General features: G+C 36.7%; 1 protein-coding gene across 1 annotated transcript in view; it reads right to left on the bottom strand.

Moving 5' to 3' along the window:
* Nucleotides 1–17,101, bottom strand: part of LOC127433948 (neuroligin-2-like) — a 117,210-nt gene that overhangs the window by 20,783 nt on the left and 79,326 nt on the right. Inside the window, exon 5 of the mRNA XM_051686336.1 lies at nucleotides 16,549–16,698. Within this exon, the coding sequence (XP_051542296.1) occupies nucleotides 16,549–16,698 (150 nt within the window). The remainder of the gene's footprint in view (nucleotides 1–16,548; nucleotides 16,699–17,101) is intronic.

The following is a 17,101-nucleotide window of genomic DNA, read 5'->3' as shown; positions in this document are numbered from 1 at the left end:
AAAAATTAAGTACACCTGGACCTTGACGCGCCTCCACAAGCATTTAACATTCTCAGGGTTGCCAGATAAGAGATGCAAACCCGCCAATTTGAGATTTATACTTGTGCAAATTGGAAATATTCCACCTAATTTTATTATTTTTGTGCAATCTGTCAACCAGGCATGGGAGCGCGCTCTTTCTAGCTCTTGCTTTCCCCTTTGAATAAAATATAAACATAGATCTCAGCATCATTGACACATGGAGGGGTAATCATTGACACGTGAGCAAAAGCAAGCGAGAGACGAATATGTATTTTTTTATTTGTATAATTTAGAAATGTTGAAGTCCCTGTACGTTAATCTAACTCTTGCAGTAATCATTTATCATAGTCATGCAGCCTCTTTTATTCAGTTGTGTGCTGAATGGAAAATCAAACCATTGACAAGACCCGCATCATGACCCTTTTATCGCATAAACAGGTAATGTTTCGAGAATAAAATAAGTAAACTGGCCAACTTTGTTTTAATTTTTAATTAAAACAGACCCCTGATGTACAGAGTGTTAAATTGAATAATACATTACCAGGGAGGTAGAGATGGTAAAATAAAACATTTATAATTATGCTCAGCCTTTATTCCATTTTTTTTTTAATGCCTGACAGAAAATTATCTACCTTTGTAGAGCAATACAGTACTTTAGGCAATTGCAGAATAGTCCCATCAGTCACATACACTTCAGAAAATTGAGAACACAACTATTTCTGGGCTTAAAAGATACAAAAAAACAAATCAATGCAGAACATTGTATCTCAAAAGCAGTATAATGTGGCCCCCATGCACTACTTTAAGCCTGATGTGGCCCCTGTACCAAAATAATTGCCCACCCCTGCTCTAAAACATATGTGCCTTTAATTAGAGCAAAATAAAGGCTTTAGCAAAACACTAACGCTCAGTATTGTGAACATCAGGGGTTGGTGGGGTGTTGTGGAAGCATTAACTGTTATCACTATTTGTGAGAGGAGCTTTGTTATCATCCTGTCAGGATTTTTTTTTTTTACAAAGGTCTGGCAGGTTAGCTTGTTTAAGCATTCAGACCATAGTAAAACCAAAAAGTTTATAGGGATAGTAAATTATGATAATCTTTTTTTTTTTGGGGGGGGGGGGGGGTGAACTATCCGTTTATGTCTATAAAACTTGGGACCCCGTACAACCTATACGGACCTAAATGAATAATATGCGCTACAGCTCATTAAAATTGGGCGTATACACTCTGGAGTCACAGTGTAAATGAGAACTAATGATCTTATTTTAAAATTCTTTTTTTTTTACCCAATTCCCAGTGCGCTTTTAAGTCCTCGTGGTCATGTAGTGATTTGCCTCAATCCGGGTGGCGGAGTACGATCCCAGTTGCCTCCGCGTCCGAGACCATCAACCTGCGCATCTTATCACATGGCTTGTTGAGCGCGTTGCCACGGAGACATAGCGCATGTGGAGGCTTCATGGCATCCACACACAACTCACCAAGCGCCCCACCGAAAGCGAACCACATTATAGCGACCACGAGGAAGTTACCCCATGTGACTCTACCCTCCCCAATTTGGTTGCTTAGGAGACCTGGCTGGAGTCATTCAGCACACCCTGGGATTCAAACTAGCAAACTCCATGGGTGGTAGCCAGCGTCTTTTACCACTGAGCTACCAGGCCCCCTTTATTTTACAATTCTAAGTGAACTGATCATTTGGCACTAAAAAAACTAAAATGTGGAGTGAAAAAAGGGAAAATTCAAATATATTCTGAATGTCTAAGAAAGCACTCTTCAGGCGGTGAAAGACAGGCTTCCTCCGGAATTTTAAAAGAACAGGGGAAAAAGACATAAGAGGGTAAAACTGATAAAAATAGACCCGTACTTGAAAGCTTTGTGCCCTCAGACCCAATATCTAAGTGTCGGCGAACAAGTAACTGTGTATGTATGTTTTAGAGAAAGAGACTAAGAGGACGAAAAGGAAAAAAAAGAAAAACTGCTATGTTTTTTTTTTTTTTTCAGGAGTCAGGCCTGTGAGGCAGATGACAAATGGCAACATAAGGCACATCACATTGCAAGCAACACACAATACAAAAACAGAACACACACTCAGTGGTGCTACATATAAAAGCCTTTCCCGGCGTGTCATAGTTGGAGGGATACACTGAAATAGAGTTCTTTGAAAACAATTGTTACAGATGTTAAAAAAGGGTTTTGATGACTGAAACGCCCACAAGCTGGTAATGACATTGTTATAAATGCTACAGAGGGTCCGCTGCATCTGCCACACTAATTTACATCCTGTGTATAGTAGCATGTTTTCATGACTGAAGGCATCATTAGTCTAAACTGTTGTGGTCATTTCTGGGCTAAAACAGAATGCAACATTAGCAAAATTAATTTTGAGTCAGACACTCTCTGTAAGGACTCAGGAAGGGTTGGTCAGCATTTGCAAATGACGTAATGAAAACAGCCAATTAGTCAAGTAATTTTTATTAGTATAGTGCTTTTCACAATACACATCATTTCAAAGCAGCTTTACAGAAAATCAATAATCAGATTTTACATAAACATTTTTGTTTTTTAACAGACATGAGCTGCATCCAAATTCACATACTGTCAGATTATGCACTGCACTTGATGAAGAATGCACTTCTCTGCCATTAATAAAGTACATTCATTAGTATGCAGGTGAGTAGTATGAATACAATCCCGGATATACTTCATATGGGAACGTGGCTATTGTCAGGTGACCAGAATATATGACGTAGTAACAACAATTGTGAAAATTATTTACTCTGGTTTTGTTAAACAACAACAATTTAACGACAAGTAACAACTTTCTTGGTATATATAGCACTTACGGTGGAAAAGAGTCATCCGACACGCAGTTATCTGCCATTTATTTTTTATTCAGTGTTTTGAATCTCTCGTGGGATTATGGGATAGTAAAGTGTCCATTGGTTGCGCACTTCAGAATCTCACCAGATGTAGTAGGTCACTTACAATTTCTCACTTACTATTTAATGAATACTGAGGATTCGAAAATACTACTCATTTGACATACTGCTTTTGGCATACTATATAGTAGGGATGTATGCATATTTAGATGAAGGGACTTTCTAATGTGCTTTAATATACATTGTAAACAAATTTTGCAATTTTCTGTGCAAAAATGTTCACTTCATATAGTGCAATTCATAAATTAGTCACAGCAAATCAAACATGTTGTTATTGGAATAAAAATCGCATGTCATTGAAATAAAAATCGCACAAATTCCGACCTGATTCTGCATACTAAAGCGACGCTGGCAAAAAAATTTAATATAAAAAAATAAAAATAAAATATGTATCTTATTTATTTCCACATATAAAAGTGGCCCACTTCGTAATCGAAAATGTCAGATTCACTATGATTTTTGCCAACCAAAAAATCATCCTGACTGTGTTGCACATGAGGGGGAAAAACAATATGTACTGAGCTACATTAATCTGCGTATTGCCTAAATGACATTACCAGGGCAGGTAACTAAGAATGCATGCTAAAGCACATTGTACTGTAAGCTTAGCCTCACAAGTCAAGGACAACCTCTACAAAACTACATAAATTACATATTCATCAGATTACTAGATCAGGCCACTGCAGACAAGTCTCTAAAGAAGAGTAAAGTCATTGAGTGCAGCATAAATACAACTGAAGTGCAAATTAGTGGGGGAAGCATGGACGTGAGGTCTTTTTTTAAAAGTTCCAGATTAGGTCTAAATCCTAAAAGGGGTGAATTTTGAAAATGTTTGGAATAGCATATTTGAACAATACTCATTTATTTGAGCTGTACTGTATGCAATATGTATGCTGTGCACAGTATGCACCTTTTCTATATGCATGGAACACCCAGATGACCTACTATATTTGCAAAAATGTGCAAAAAAAAAAAGTAACCTTCCACTTCCAGTGTGACAAATGAATCTCAAGTAATATAAACCACAATTCTTAAAGGCATAGTTCAACCAAAAATGAAAATTCAGTCATTGTTTACTCACTCATGTGTTGTTATAACCCTACATGACATTCTTTCTTTTTCTTAACACAAAGGGAGAAATTGTGAAAAAAATTTTGTGCTCAGTGATGTCATACAATGGCAGTTTATAGTGACCACCTCTTCAAGCTTTAAAAGAATGCAAAAGTATAATTCAGATGTCTAATAAGTTATTCCAAGAGACTCATGATTGTTATGAAAGCCTTACTTTTTTGAACGGAGTTCTAGGAAATCAAACAGAAACATAGAGGAGGCTACAGGCTGCCACAGTCACACCGTGTCCTAAACTGATGGCAAACGATAGGTGATAAAAGGTATTTTTGAGTTTTTGTGTTAACCAGCAGTGACAAGTGACGGTACATTCTATTGATTGCTTGTTTTCTATTTTCGGCATCAGGCAGGCAACTTCGTCCACAGTGAACTGGCACTTGTCCAAAAACTTTCCAAAAAATAAGGCTGGGCATAGAAATGCATCAATTCTTCGACTACAAACTCTTCAGACATGTTTAGAAAGTTCTGTTCTCTGTTTTCATGCAGCTGTGTCGTGTTCTGTTGTCGCTATCACTGTGGAGGACCTGTTTATAGATAAACAAACGAGTTTTCGCTTGAAATGTTGCACAAGAGATCAACAATTAGTGAACATTTTCACTATATAATACATTTGATTTCAGTTTGTTTCTCACCAAACCTTATCATATACTTTCATAACAATCATGAGTCTCAAGGAATAATTTATTAGACGTCTGAATTATACTTTTGCATTCTTTTGAAGCTTGAAGAGGTAGTCACTATAAACTGCCATCATATGACATCACTGTGAACTAATCCTTTAACTCTTTCTTGATTCGTGATTTGATTGGACTGCATATTAACCATTTTAACCATATTAATTAATGAAATTAATGACTCAACTACACTTGCTTAATTAAACGTGCAGTGCATTGAGGTCATGTGGCATCAATTTAGCTTATTACTGTTTGAAATGTTAATCATTGCATAATTCATAAATTTCCCATTCTATATTTTCTAGGCAGTATACAGTATATACTGAGCAGTGCACAGTACACTAGTATTCCATTACAGAATAGCCACTGGATAAGAAACTGATCAATGGGAGAATATTGTTTGGGAATTGGTTGCTGTAAAGGCGGGTCTGTGAGCTTGACTGCCTTCATATTAACCTTCTTCTGTTGAGCTGTTTGCTGCTGTTGCCTGGCAACCAGCCACTTTTTCAGAGGGATGTGTTTTGCGACCGTACAGACACAATGTTGCAAAAATGCAGTGATTATCTTAAACAATGGGTTGCGTCCATTTGTGCTAGGAACTATCATATTACAATTTAGGAAAATGATCAGTCATATGTCTAACCCTGTACACTGCTCTGATTCTCTCTCTCTAAGTTGCTCTGTGAGCTGTGTGCTGAGTTGAATCTCCTGCAGACTTTGATGCTGAGAGCAGCAGTTTGGCGCTGGACACATGCATATGCACCACACCAGCGAACAGCAGAGAGAGGGGGAGAGAGAAAGTGTTGCATTCCAGAGTGGAGGAGAGATAAAGAGGTGAGAGGGCGATGCAGGGGAAGATAGATAGATGGATGGATGGATGGCTAGGTAGGTAGGTGGGTAGACAGACAGACAGACAGACAGACAGATAGATAGATAGATAGATAGATAGACAGATAGATAGATAGATAGATAGATAGATAGATAGATAACATAAGTAATGTATCCAATAATGAAAATAAAAAAGAGGTAGATGCATAGTGGGAGAAAAAGGGGGCAAGAGAGAGAGAGAGAGTGAGTGAGGGAGTGAGTGAGGGAGGGAAGGAGAGACAGATAGAGCAAGAGAAAGCAAACTCTAGTAGTGTAATTGCCCACATAAATGTGTTATTCATGAGCGACAGATCTGAAAATAGATTTAAACAATATTTCCATGCTTCAGTGAATTATAGAAGATAATGATCATGTATAATCTAGATATAGTCCATAGGAGAACACCATCTTTCTCAGCTTTTCTCTGCTCGGTTCCTCTAAAGTAAGCTCACAGTGGGATGTGGATATTTCATACCACGGGCATAGCAGGTGGCTGCATTTACATCGTTATGCCTAGTGGCCATGAAATAAAGGAAGACAGAGAAAGGTTGAGAGACAGAGGTAAAGGAAAAACAGAAGCAAGACAGTTCCAACATCCAGCAAACAGGACAACTGTGCAAGGACCTGTTAGGCTATAAAGCAAAGAATTGAGAATAAATAAATTGAAGATCTAAAAAAATATCTAAATTGAAGAAAGGGGATAGTAAAGTGTGAGGAGGAGGAGGGCGGGGCCGGGCTGTGACTACGCACGCCCAGCCACCAATTGGACTAATCAGCCGAGGAGAGGGATAATGCAGTGGAACGCGGCAGTTCGGGAGAGAGAGAGCCACATGCAGCTGCCATGTGTGCATTTGTGTTCTGTGTGTCTTTTTGTTTAAGTTCTTATTAAATATTACTTTGACTGTTCAGCCGGTTCCCGCCTCCTCCTTTCCCAACCTTAATCGTGTTACATTGGTGCCGAAGCCTGGGAAAAGGAGGAGGTGGGAACCGGCTCAGCCCCACCCTCCTCCTCATCACATACAGCTTTTGGAAGAAAAAGTTACTTTGAATAAAAACTGAACACATTTCTCCTACTCTACATAGCACTGTGTCATTTTGCCATAGCTAGCCTTCAGCTAGCTGTTCGCACTTCAGAGCCCCATTTATCTTTTCTGTTCCTTAGATTAGAGAGTGATAGTTTCTCTCCCTGAAATAGATCAGTATCTAAAACAAGTGGTTGGTGAGGTACAGTAAAATAGCTAATAAGCTGTGCTACGCAGGGACCCTGCTGTTAGGCTACATCAATAATCCACAAACATAAAAACAATATTCCTTGTGCTGCATGGTTGCACCTTACAAAAGACTATAGAAAACTAACTGCTTGTTTTATCAGAGGACAAGCTGTTACTGAAAGAAGAATAATGGGCAAGAGTAAGTGTTTCTATCTCAAACAGACATTAGTGATGTCTGATTAAGCGATTAGCTTAAACGAATGAGGCTTTCATAAATATTAGCCTCTTGGATCTGCCATGTTTGAATGCTAGCTGTCTTTTTAGTCATGTAGTCCTTTTAATGGTCCACATGTTTATTCTTTATAATCATGTACTCTAAATGGAAATAAGCAATTAAATTCCTGTAGCTAACGACACCAACATGTAGCTAGCAACATGCTGCTAGCAACAACTGCTCATCTTCAGTGGGTATAAAAATAGGAAAATTTGTTGCACCAAAAAGACTACAGAAAACAAACCACTTGTTTTACCAGAGGATTGACGGGGAAAAGAGGGCATTTATATGCCAAACAGATATAAGCAATGTCTCATATAGCAATTAGCTAAAACCTAATGTGGCAGCTTAGCTTTTAAAAAATATTAGCCTCTCAGATCTGGCATGTTTAAAAGTAAATTTAAGTTAATGTTTTGTCAGATAATGCCATCAATGGCCCACTTGTTTAGTCTTTACAATCACTTACTCTAAAACTGAAATAAACATTCAAGCTAAACACGCTAAATCTCTACATTGCTTGCCTGTTGCATTTGGTATGTAAAAATCTGAAAATGTACTAACCTTACAAAAGACTACAGAAATCAAACTGCTTGTTTTACCAGAGCATGTTTAGCTACTAAAGACAAGTGATGGGGAAGGCAGGTCATTTGTATGTCAAATAGAACCTAGCGATTCAGCAATTAGCTAAAACCAATGAGGCTGCATAGCTTTTGAAAATATTAGCCACGCGGATCTCCTGTGTTTGAATGCAAATTTAAGCTTAATTTCCATCAAATAACAGCATCAATGGCCCACTTTTTTGTATTTATAATCACTAACTGTAAAGTGGAAATACACAATCAAGCTAAATATATTAAATCTCGGCACTGCTCACCTGCAGCAGGTATAAAAACATTAAAATTTGCCCTCTTGTAACGCTGACCCTTCTCATTCAGAGATCTGAGGTGACGTTTACAATCTCCTCTTCCACTTCTCAGATACCAACACTGTAAACATTCATTGTTTCAGAATTTATAATCACGTGATAAGCTTACACATCAAAATGTGAAAAGCGTGTTTTGGAAACATAAAAGCTCAAAGCAAACATCCTTGAAAAGTGTGCGGCAGTGCGTGAATCATAATTCAGGGAGTCCACATTGGCTAGTACTGAACGGCGGAAAGTGTAAACGGCTGAAATAAAAACTGAAGTGAAATTAAGAACCTAATGAGGGTAATCTGTTTCTTCAAATAGGGCAGATTTGATGGAAGGTTGGAAGATGCTGGAAAAGAGAGCGTAGAGCATGGAGAGAGGGTGATACGTACAGGGAAACAAGGTTAGGCAATGGTAAGAAAACTGTGCTAACCTGCAAGGTCCATCGACAGCGCATTCTTCAATTATTCATTAATTAGTTAATTAGTCAGAGCAGATGGCTGTGGTGCACAAATCAGTGGCTCTGATGGGCAGCTGGGCGGAGGCAGAGATGGAAGGTGAGCGTGGTTCAGATGCAGAGAAAACGTACATATTCACATAGCAGGAAAATCACAACGTGAGCACTAACACAGCTAGATTGCTGCAGTGCAGTGCCAGTGATGGAAAGAGTACAGATTTTTTTTACTTAAGTAAAAGTACTGCTACTGAAAAATAATTCACTTGAGAACAACTAGTACTGAGAAATATTATGACTCAAGTAAGAGCAAATAAGTAGTTTGCCAAAAAACGACTCAAGTAATTACGTTACAAGTTACTTTATGAAAATTATATTATATATAGTATATACTGTACGCTTCCATTTTTAGAACACAAAGACATTTTTGTTCTTGAAAGAAATTGATGCTTTCTTTCACCAAGGATGCTTTAAATTGATCAAAAATACTGCCAAAATCATTAATTGCAAATTATAATTACAGTTTGAAATAATTGTTTTAAGTGGCATTTATTCCATTTGTTCTTTACCCATGATGGCAAACATATACTGTGTCACCTATTCCTTACAAAAGCATTCTAAAGTGCTAATTTGGTACTTCTTATTATTAGAACAATTGAAAATGGTTGTGCTACCATGCAGAAATCACAATACAGTGGGGTTTTTCCCCATTTGCTGAGGTGTTGAGTTCTTACAAGTTGCTTTAACCTGTCAAGTCAAATTTTGGTTTTAAAAATAGGCAAAAAGAAACACATTTCTCCTGAAATTCTATTTTCTCCTAAAGTCTATTGTCTTAGAGAGATGAAGGCTATTCCATGCATTACTGTTTTGAAAAAAGAATCTCTCACCAGGATAGAGAGGGAAGTGGATGGCCAGATGCACAACAAAAAGACAAGTCTCTAGTTTGAGAAACAGACTCCTCACAGGTCTTAAACTAGCAGCTTCTAAATGCCAAAGACCTGCATTGCTGCAAGAAGATTCTTGGACAAACAGACAATTTTAAGAATACAACATTTATATAAATAGAAATAGCCATTTGCAACATTATAAATGTTTCTAAATCATCTCTAAACTACATAATGTGCATTGTGACTGAAACACATTCCTATTTCAGGTTTATTCTCATTCACATATGTCCATGTATTTTGGCTATTAAGTTAACATACTGTACAAAACTAATATAATGCAATATCATAGAGGAGGAAATTTATCCTCTATGATATTGCAGCAATTATCCAGATGGAATGAGATTATTAAGCAAACTGTTATCAACTCCTACATGCCAACTGAATAAAATAAGGCAAAAATAAAAATTTCACACAGTGTTTAGTGAGAGATATGATTGATTCAAATATTAAAAGTGGTTGTTCTGTATATGTATTATTATATTACAGTTGTAATAATAAAGTCTTAATTAACATTATGGTTATTTAACATATTGAGATATCATTATTAAGTCAATTGTAGCATTTGGTTACATTATGTTTTGTGATTTTTCATACCTTCTTTATATAACATCCATCCCTTGTGCACTTTTGGCCTCTAGCAGGTGAGGCTTTTCAGACAGATAAACAGCAGCACATGGCAGGGAAGTACAGTACAGCACAGTGAGCGAGATTGTTACCCACTAGGACAGTTTATTTTGATCAAGAGGGCCGAACGATTACGGAATTTAACGCGGGAGTACAATACCGAACTGATGTGGATTGTTAGAAGCGTACAGCCCGAATTTGCGTGCGATGGTGTGATGAACTGGAAGGCGTGAAAAAAAAGAATGTTTAGTGAAAAGTCAAAAGATGATCGCAATGAATGTAATTGTAACTATATCAGATATTTTTAATAAAACATGGGAACTCATTGCATGGGCATTTTTTGTCCCCATATTTTGAATTTCTGGGATATTTTTGTTAATTTTACAGTATTACAGTTCTTGTACAGTGACAGGCAGTACTAATATAGAACTGTCTTTTTACACAAAATAAATGTAGCCTAAAACTGAAAAAGAGCATTATGTCTGTTTTTCCTATTTAAAATGTTTATTATCCTCCCATTCAATGAGGGCAAAATTTGCCTTCCTTATACTGCACACATTAATTTGGAAATTTAATGCACACAGGAGCCAGATACTTGTGCAGATAATAATCATTAGAAACAGTGAACAAACTGATTTGATGATTTTCATGATTGAGAATGATGTAGAACCAAACACTGTCAGGATATATGCATAGGCAAGTTCAATGACAATTCACATAATCTTTTTACGAGCACTAAAGAAAAGAATGGAGAATAAATGCTAATTTTCCAATGTATTTTCTTTAAATGGTTTTCATCATCGTTTTGCATATGAGCCGACAAGACTTCTGTAACAGCTTGTTTTTGTTTTATTTTTATTTTTTTAAGTCTGTAGTTTTGATTGTACCCAGCAGCTAAACAATTTGTATAAATAAATCTGATTGAATAAGACGCGGTCAAATGTGCTCACTCAAAAGTTGCTGGTTCATGTTTTGGAGAAGAGTGAAACTGAAATATGTCCAAACAAGCTTAAACACGCGTCCTCCTTCGGAACTGGACCACGTGGCAGTTTTATGTTGTATTTTGTTTAATAAAGTCTTTTAGTTTGATAACCCGGTTCCCGCTTCCTCCTTTCCAATGAACAAGAGCCGTGTCTGCCACAATGATGAAAACTGACTTGTGACATTTTTAGAGGTCCTCACTTGTTAAAAAGGCTCATAATTAGGCCGAATAAAGTTTTGCTTTAAATCTATGATATTAACAGGTTTCTGTGAGGGTTTAGAACAAGTATATTAAACAGGAGGTCCACAAATTATTGTTTGATCCACCACTGGCACCTGATAATTAATCGCACACAAGTGATAGTGAGAGAGACAAGCATGTATTTAATGAAATATTTATTTAGTGTTAAATTTGTTTTGTTTTTTGGTGATTCACATTCTTTGTGCATTTCGCCAACTAATGGGCAGGGAGGAGAACTTACAGTAAAAAATGACTTAAATATTGATCTGTTTTTCACCCACACCTATCACTTCTGAAGACATGGATTTAAACCCTGGAGTCATATGGATTACTTTTATGCTACCTCTATATGCTTTTTGGACCTTCAAAGTTCTGGCCACCATTCAATTGCATTGTATGGACCTACAGAGCTGAGATATTCTTCTAAAAATCTTTGTTTGTGTTCAGCAGAAGAAAGAAAGTCATACACATCTGGGATGGCATGAGGGTGAATAAATGATGAGAGAATCTTTATTTTTGGGTGAACTATCCCTTTAAGTTTAAAATCGCAGCTGATTTTACTTCCTGTTCATTCATCACGCTAGAAATGTAAGGTCAAGTCAAGCACACTGCATTTTGAGATACAGGATTGCTCTCTGTAAGCTCTGTATACTGCACATTTGGGCAAATGTAGTAGGTCATCTGAGTATTCTATGCAAACAGAATATTCACATACTGTGTACAGAATACATAATATATACTGCAGCAATGGTGAGAGTTGTATGGTAGTATGCTATTCTAAATGGAGTCAGAGTGTGTTAAGAATTTCAGATTCTACCTACACATCTGTATTGCCAACTAGCTTCGGAAACAGACACGAGAATGAAGGACACAGAATGGAATCCTGCATGGGTCAGGACTCAAAAACAAATGAGGTGTGCATACTGCATTATCATAGGTTTGAATGAGTTCTCTGCTTCACTGCAGATTTAAAAAGGCACTTCTGATGGTTATTTTTAGCTTGTTCACATATCTCCCTTCTGTCTCTTTCACTCGTTCTGTCTCTCCCTCCACCTCTTCCCCTTTTCTCTGGTCATTCTCCCTTTTATCTCTCTACATCCTCTTTTTCTTTGTTTAAAGGTGCAGAGGCATGTAGCTCACAGTTCTGTCAGGCTGGTGTGTGTGTGTGTGTGTGTGTGTGTGAGAGAGAGAGAGAGAGAGAGAGAGAGAGAGAGAGAGAGAGAGAGAGAGAGAGAGAGAGCATGGGTGCAGGATAAAGGGTCCAGTTTTGTGCTAAACCTGCTTTTATGATGCAGAACACTGCTTTTATTTATTTATTTATTTTTATTTTTTTCTTCCTTTGTGCATTTTGTTGCCTGTTTGAAAATGCTTCATCCAATCCAATTATCCAATGTGGCCGGAATGGCAGACACACATGCACCGCTGTAGAAAAACCTCTTTTAAAGCAGAATAGAGAGAAAGTGAGAGACAGGTAATGCACTAAAGGGTTACTATTATTCATCCGTGTATCAAACTTGCTCATCCGTGTTAATGATCCTTTTTGCATCATTTCTCTCCAGGTTCCGAATGCATATATATGTGTGTTTTTTGTATTTATGAATGTTTCTTAAGTGCACATTTTATACAACATGTACAGTATGCAGTATGTACTGCTAAATAATTGTTATTTCCAATGCCACTCACTGAATTAAACATGCGGTGTAGTAAGGTCATGTTACAGCAACGTAGGTTACTAAGTATTTGAAAAGTTTATCAATTATGTAATGTTTCACATTTTTATTTTTTATGTAATATTCAGTGTATACTATACAGTTTGTAGTAAACAGTAGGCTAGTATTCCAATCCAAATGTGTGCTATTGTATGTTCAGAATGGAATACTAGCTTAGTATTAAATAAATACATTGCAGTATACACTTTATACTGCTTACCACTATTAATTAATCAAACAGTAGTATGCTATAGTCTTGTCACATTATCTCATTATGTTGCATGTTTTATTCAGCCAGTGCCATCCAGTTAGAGCTGGGCAATATGGCATATATATTGTGGCGACAATATAAAGTGGCAATCAACAGAGATTTTGCTATATTGTGTATATCGAGATATGTAAACATCCATGTGTGTGGTGTGTTCATGTCTATCTGTGGGCAGGGCTTCATGTCAGACTGAGAGAATTGAAGAGAGATGGACAGGGTTTTTCTGGCATTGCAAATTGTAATGAAATCCAGCAAATTCAATTACATTCATCTGGCGTAAATATGCTTTTCATCTGACATGTGCATCTGTGTTTCACGTGCTGTCTCTGGAGTACACAAGTGATTGTGAGTCCATCCAGCTTCCCGATATTCGTGCTCCAGAGACAGGAGAGCGTAGAGCAAGATCACTCGCGGTACTCAAAATCACACCACAGACCACAAAACTTAAGTGACCCATTTGAATTCTACTGAGTTTGCTGTTTTTTTTTTGTTTACCTTAAAGCACTATGGAGGAAGTCAAACATAAATGGCTAGACAGCCCAACATTCTAACCACCACTGATGAGGAATACAGCTACAACACTGTCATGTGACAAAATAAAGGGTTTTTAAACTAAACATCATCACCCTTTCTGGCTGAATGATGTTAGAAAATTACAGTTGATATTGCATCCAGTTCACCCGTCAAACTGGAAAAACACACTGGAAATATTAAAAAAATACTACTGTAATATTTATACTATGGTAGTATGCTACTGTATGTCGAACACAGCTTATGTAATGCTCTGCTTTAGTCATAGCACACAAATGATCTAAATGTTGTGTGTCTCTTTTCTATTCACAACCAAGCCGATAAGAGAACAGCTAAAAAGGAGCCTTTTGATCAGTGTATAAATTAAACACACTTGAGAACACAAACAGACCAAAACTAGCCAAATTACAACTTTGACTGATCCACTCAGATCTTCTCATTTACCACGAGAATGGTTTATTTACTTTCTTTCTCCAATCAGATTTATATTCAATCTGTCACTCTTAAAGGTAAACTAACCCTGACCTTTTGCATTAATCATGCGTGCACGGAAAGAGGAAATGGTCTTGACATGAGCACGGGATGTTGTGTAAACCCATTTCTGTGTAGAAATGCCCCAAACCCAGCTCTCTCACACCATGCGTAAACCTTCTATATGAACCCTTTGCATAACACCTAAACCAAGCTTGAAACTAAAGTGTCACTTAAGTGTGCTGTAATGTCATTACTAACAGCTTGGAAATGTAGCCATAATTGGGCCTTTTTTTTTTTTTTTTTTTTGAGTTTAATGGCACTGAAAGCGGGATATAGGCTTTTACTTCTTCCAGATTGTGTTAATGTGATTCTTATATCCTCTGTAAAATAACTTTTCAATATCTTTAGATTGATGTAGAGCAGAACTTTGCTTCTAGAGTTTCAGCTATTTTGTCTTCCTTATTGAATTATTGTAATTTCTCTCACCTAGATGAGGTCATTTTCTAATGTGTTAAGTTGAAGTAGAGCAGAACACCACATCTAGACACTAATGACCCTAAAATACTCAACAACTCAAAAATGAGTAGATCAATATTCCTTTAAAATCTCACTGATGGCTTCATATAATTCACATAATAGATTATAAATTTCAATTTAAGACTTAATAGATATTACAGTTTCATTTTTTGTTAATGCATTATTTTCTGTAAAGCTGCTTTGAAACGATGTGTGTTGTGAAAAGCACTATACAAATAAAAAATAGCTTGACTTGACTAGGTTCTAATCGATCATACAGCAGCTACAACTTTTTACTTTCTTTCTTTCTTTCTTTCTTTCTTTCTTTTTACTACAAACTTTTCAATGTCCTCAGTTCCTCAGGTTCCCAGACAAACATTCTCCCTTAAAAAACAAAAAAACAGAGTTGCCAATTTTCTGTGTATTTCAGTATAATACAGCATCAAATGAATTTGTTTTGATTTACCACACTGTTCATTGAATGAAGAGCATAAGTGGCAAATCTAAAATAAAGTAAAATATCTGCATGTTTGACATTAAGGAAGGTCATTAAGGTGTCTTGTGACTGATCATCATTGACGTCCAATCTGGTTCGACACATCTTGATGCACCAATTTATGACATTTCAGGTTTTCAGCAAATAATTATTTAATTTTAGGTCTGCTTCAACACAATACGCAAAGCTACCATATGGCTTCAGAAGATTTGGAATATAGCATCTAAGCAGAGGTTGTGCTAGAAAAAATCTTTATCCGTCACTCTGATGGACTGATTTGTAAAATTTCCATCATGGTCTATTTTTATCCGTCATACTTGTTTTTATTTCAAAAGTACTAGGGCTATATTCAGGGGCGTAGCATCCTTTAAAATGTTATAATTGTATATACATGACAGTGGATATATGCTAGATCTTTTTGACACACCAAGCAAGTGTGGTGAAACCAAGAAGTTCTAGGGTGAAAGTTCAACCTGTCAATCAACCGATGTGCTAAAACAAGATTTGTAAACTTAGCTGGTTGCATGCAGCTTTTAAAGGAAATAACTGTTCGACTGAAAAATGTGAAAAAAATGTATACTGTACATACTGTACATGCACAAGTGTGGATCTTCTTCAGTGTGTCTGATCTCAACATGCAGTGACACGGATGAGAAGCACACACATCTGAAATTCAGTTTATATTGGTGCTCCATTGAAATAACTGACAATTCTGCTCTAAACATCATGTTTGTGCTTAGATTAAATGCAAGTATAATTGGCAAAAATGATGCGCTGCATCAAGGAAATGCCTTATTGATGAGAGAGGTCAACAGAGAATGGCCAGACTGGTTCGAGCTGACAGAAAGGCTACGGAAACTCAGATAACCACTCTGTACAATTGTAGTGAGCAGAATAGCATCTCAGAATGCACAACACATCGAACCTTGAGGCAGATGGGCTACAACAGCAGAAGACCATGATGGGCATTTTATTAGGACCATAGTGTTCCTAATAAAGTGCTCAGTGAGTGTAGTTTCTTGTTTCTTTTTTTATCTATCAAAATGACAGACAGCATTTGGAATTATCCGTCAATGTTTAAAAAAATTTGTACACGACAGAGAATTTTCGGATAACGCAACCCTGTGTCTTAGTTGTATAGATTACTTTTTGGTGCTCATTGGTCATTTTTGGAGTTGGACCATAAATAATGACTTTTAATTAGATTTTTTTTATTTTCTTTTTTCAGCTGGGTGTATTAAGAAGGTTTAGAAAGGAGACATAAATAAGATGTTACACTTACCCAGAACGCCTAATCTGTAGTTCATTGTGACGACAATCACATTTCCATAAGCAGCAAGAACGCTCGCATCAAACATATTTCCAGTTCCCTCCATGTATGAGCCACCATGGATAAACAACATCACAGGCTTCTTCCGACGATCTCTAATATCTGCGTAAAGCATAGACATGCACAGAAAACATACAATCAAACCAAACGCACAGAGAGGTTTAACATAATATACAATGCTTCATAATTAATGCTTCAGCTTCAATGCTAAATAAATAGCAATGATCTGTGATCTGCTTACAGTAGTTAATTAAATGATGAAAGCTTCATATAAAAGCTAATGCAGGTTGTGTTCTTTTCTTCACTCTAATTTTATTTTATTTTTTTAATTTCCAGTAAAAAAACTGGCAGCTGTGTTTTTGCAGAACTTTACCAAACTTTACAGTACATGATACAATGTTTATAGAACAGAAATATTTCAATAAAATACAATAAAATGAGATGGTCATGCAGGGACTTCTAGGAATTCCCAGTTATTGGTTTTCACAATATTGTCTTGTTAAGT

This window comes from Myxocyprinus asiaticus, chromosome 43 (genome assembly GCF_019703515.2).
Source record: "Myxocyprinus asiaticus isolate MX2 ecotype Aquarium Trade chromosome 43, UBuf_Myxa_2, whole genome shotgun sequence".
Lineage (NCBI taxonomy): Eukaryota > Metazoa > Chordata > Actinopteri > Cypriniformes > Catostomidae > Myxocyprinus > Myxocyprinus asiaticus.
The sequence above is the reverse complement of the archived record's forward strand: the minus strand, read 5'-3'. Positions and strand labels throughout refer to the sequence as shown.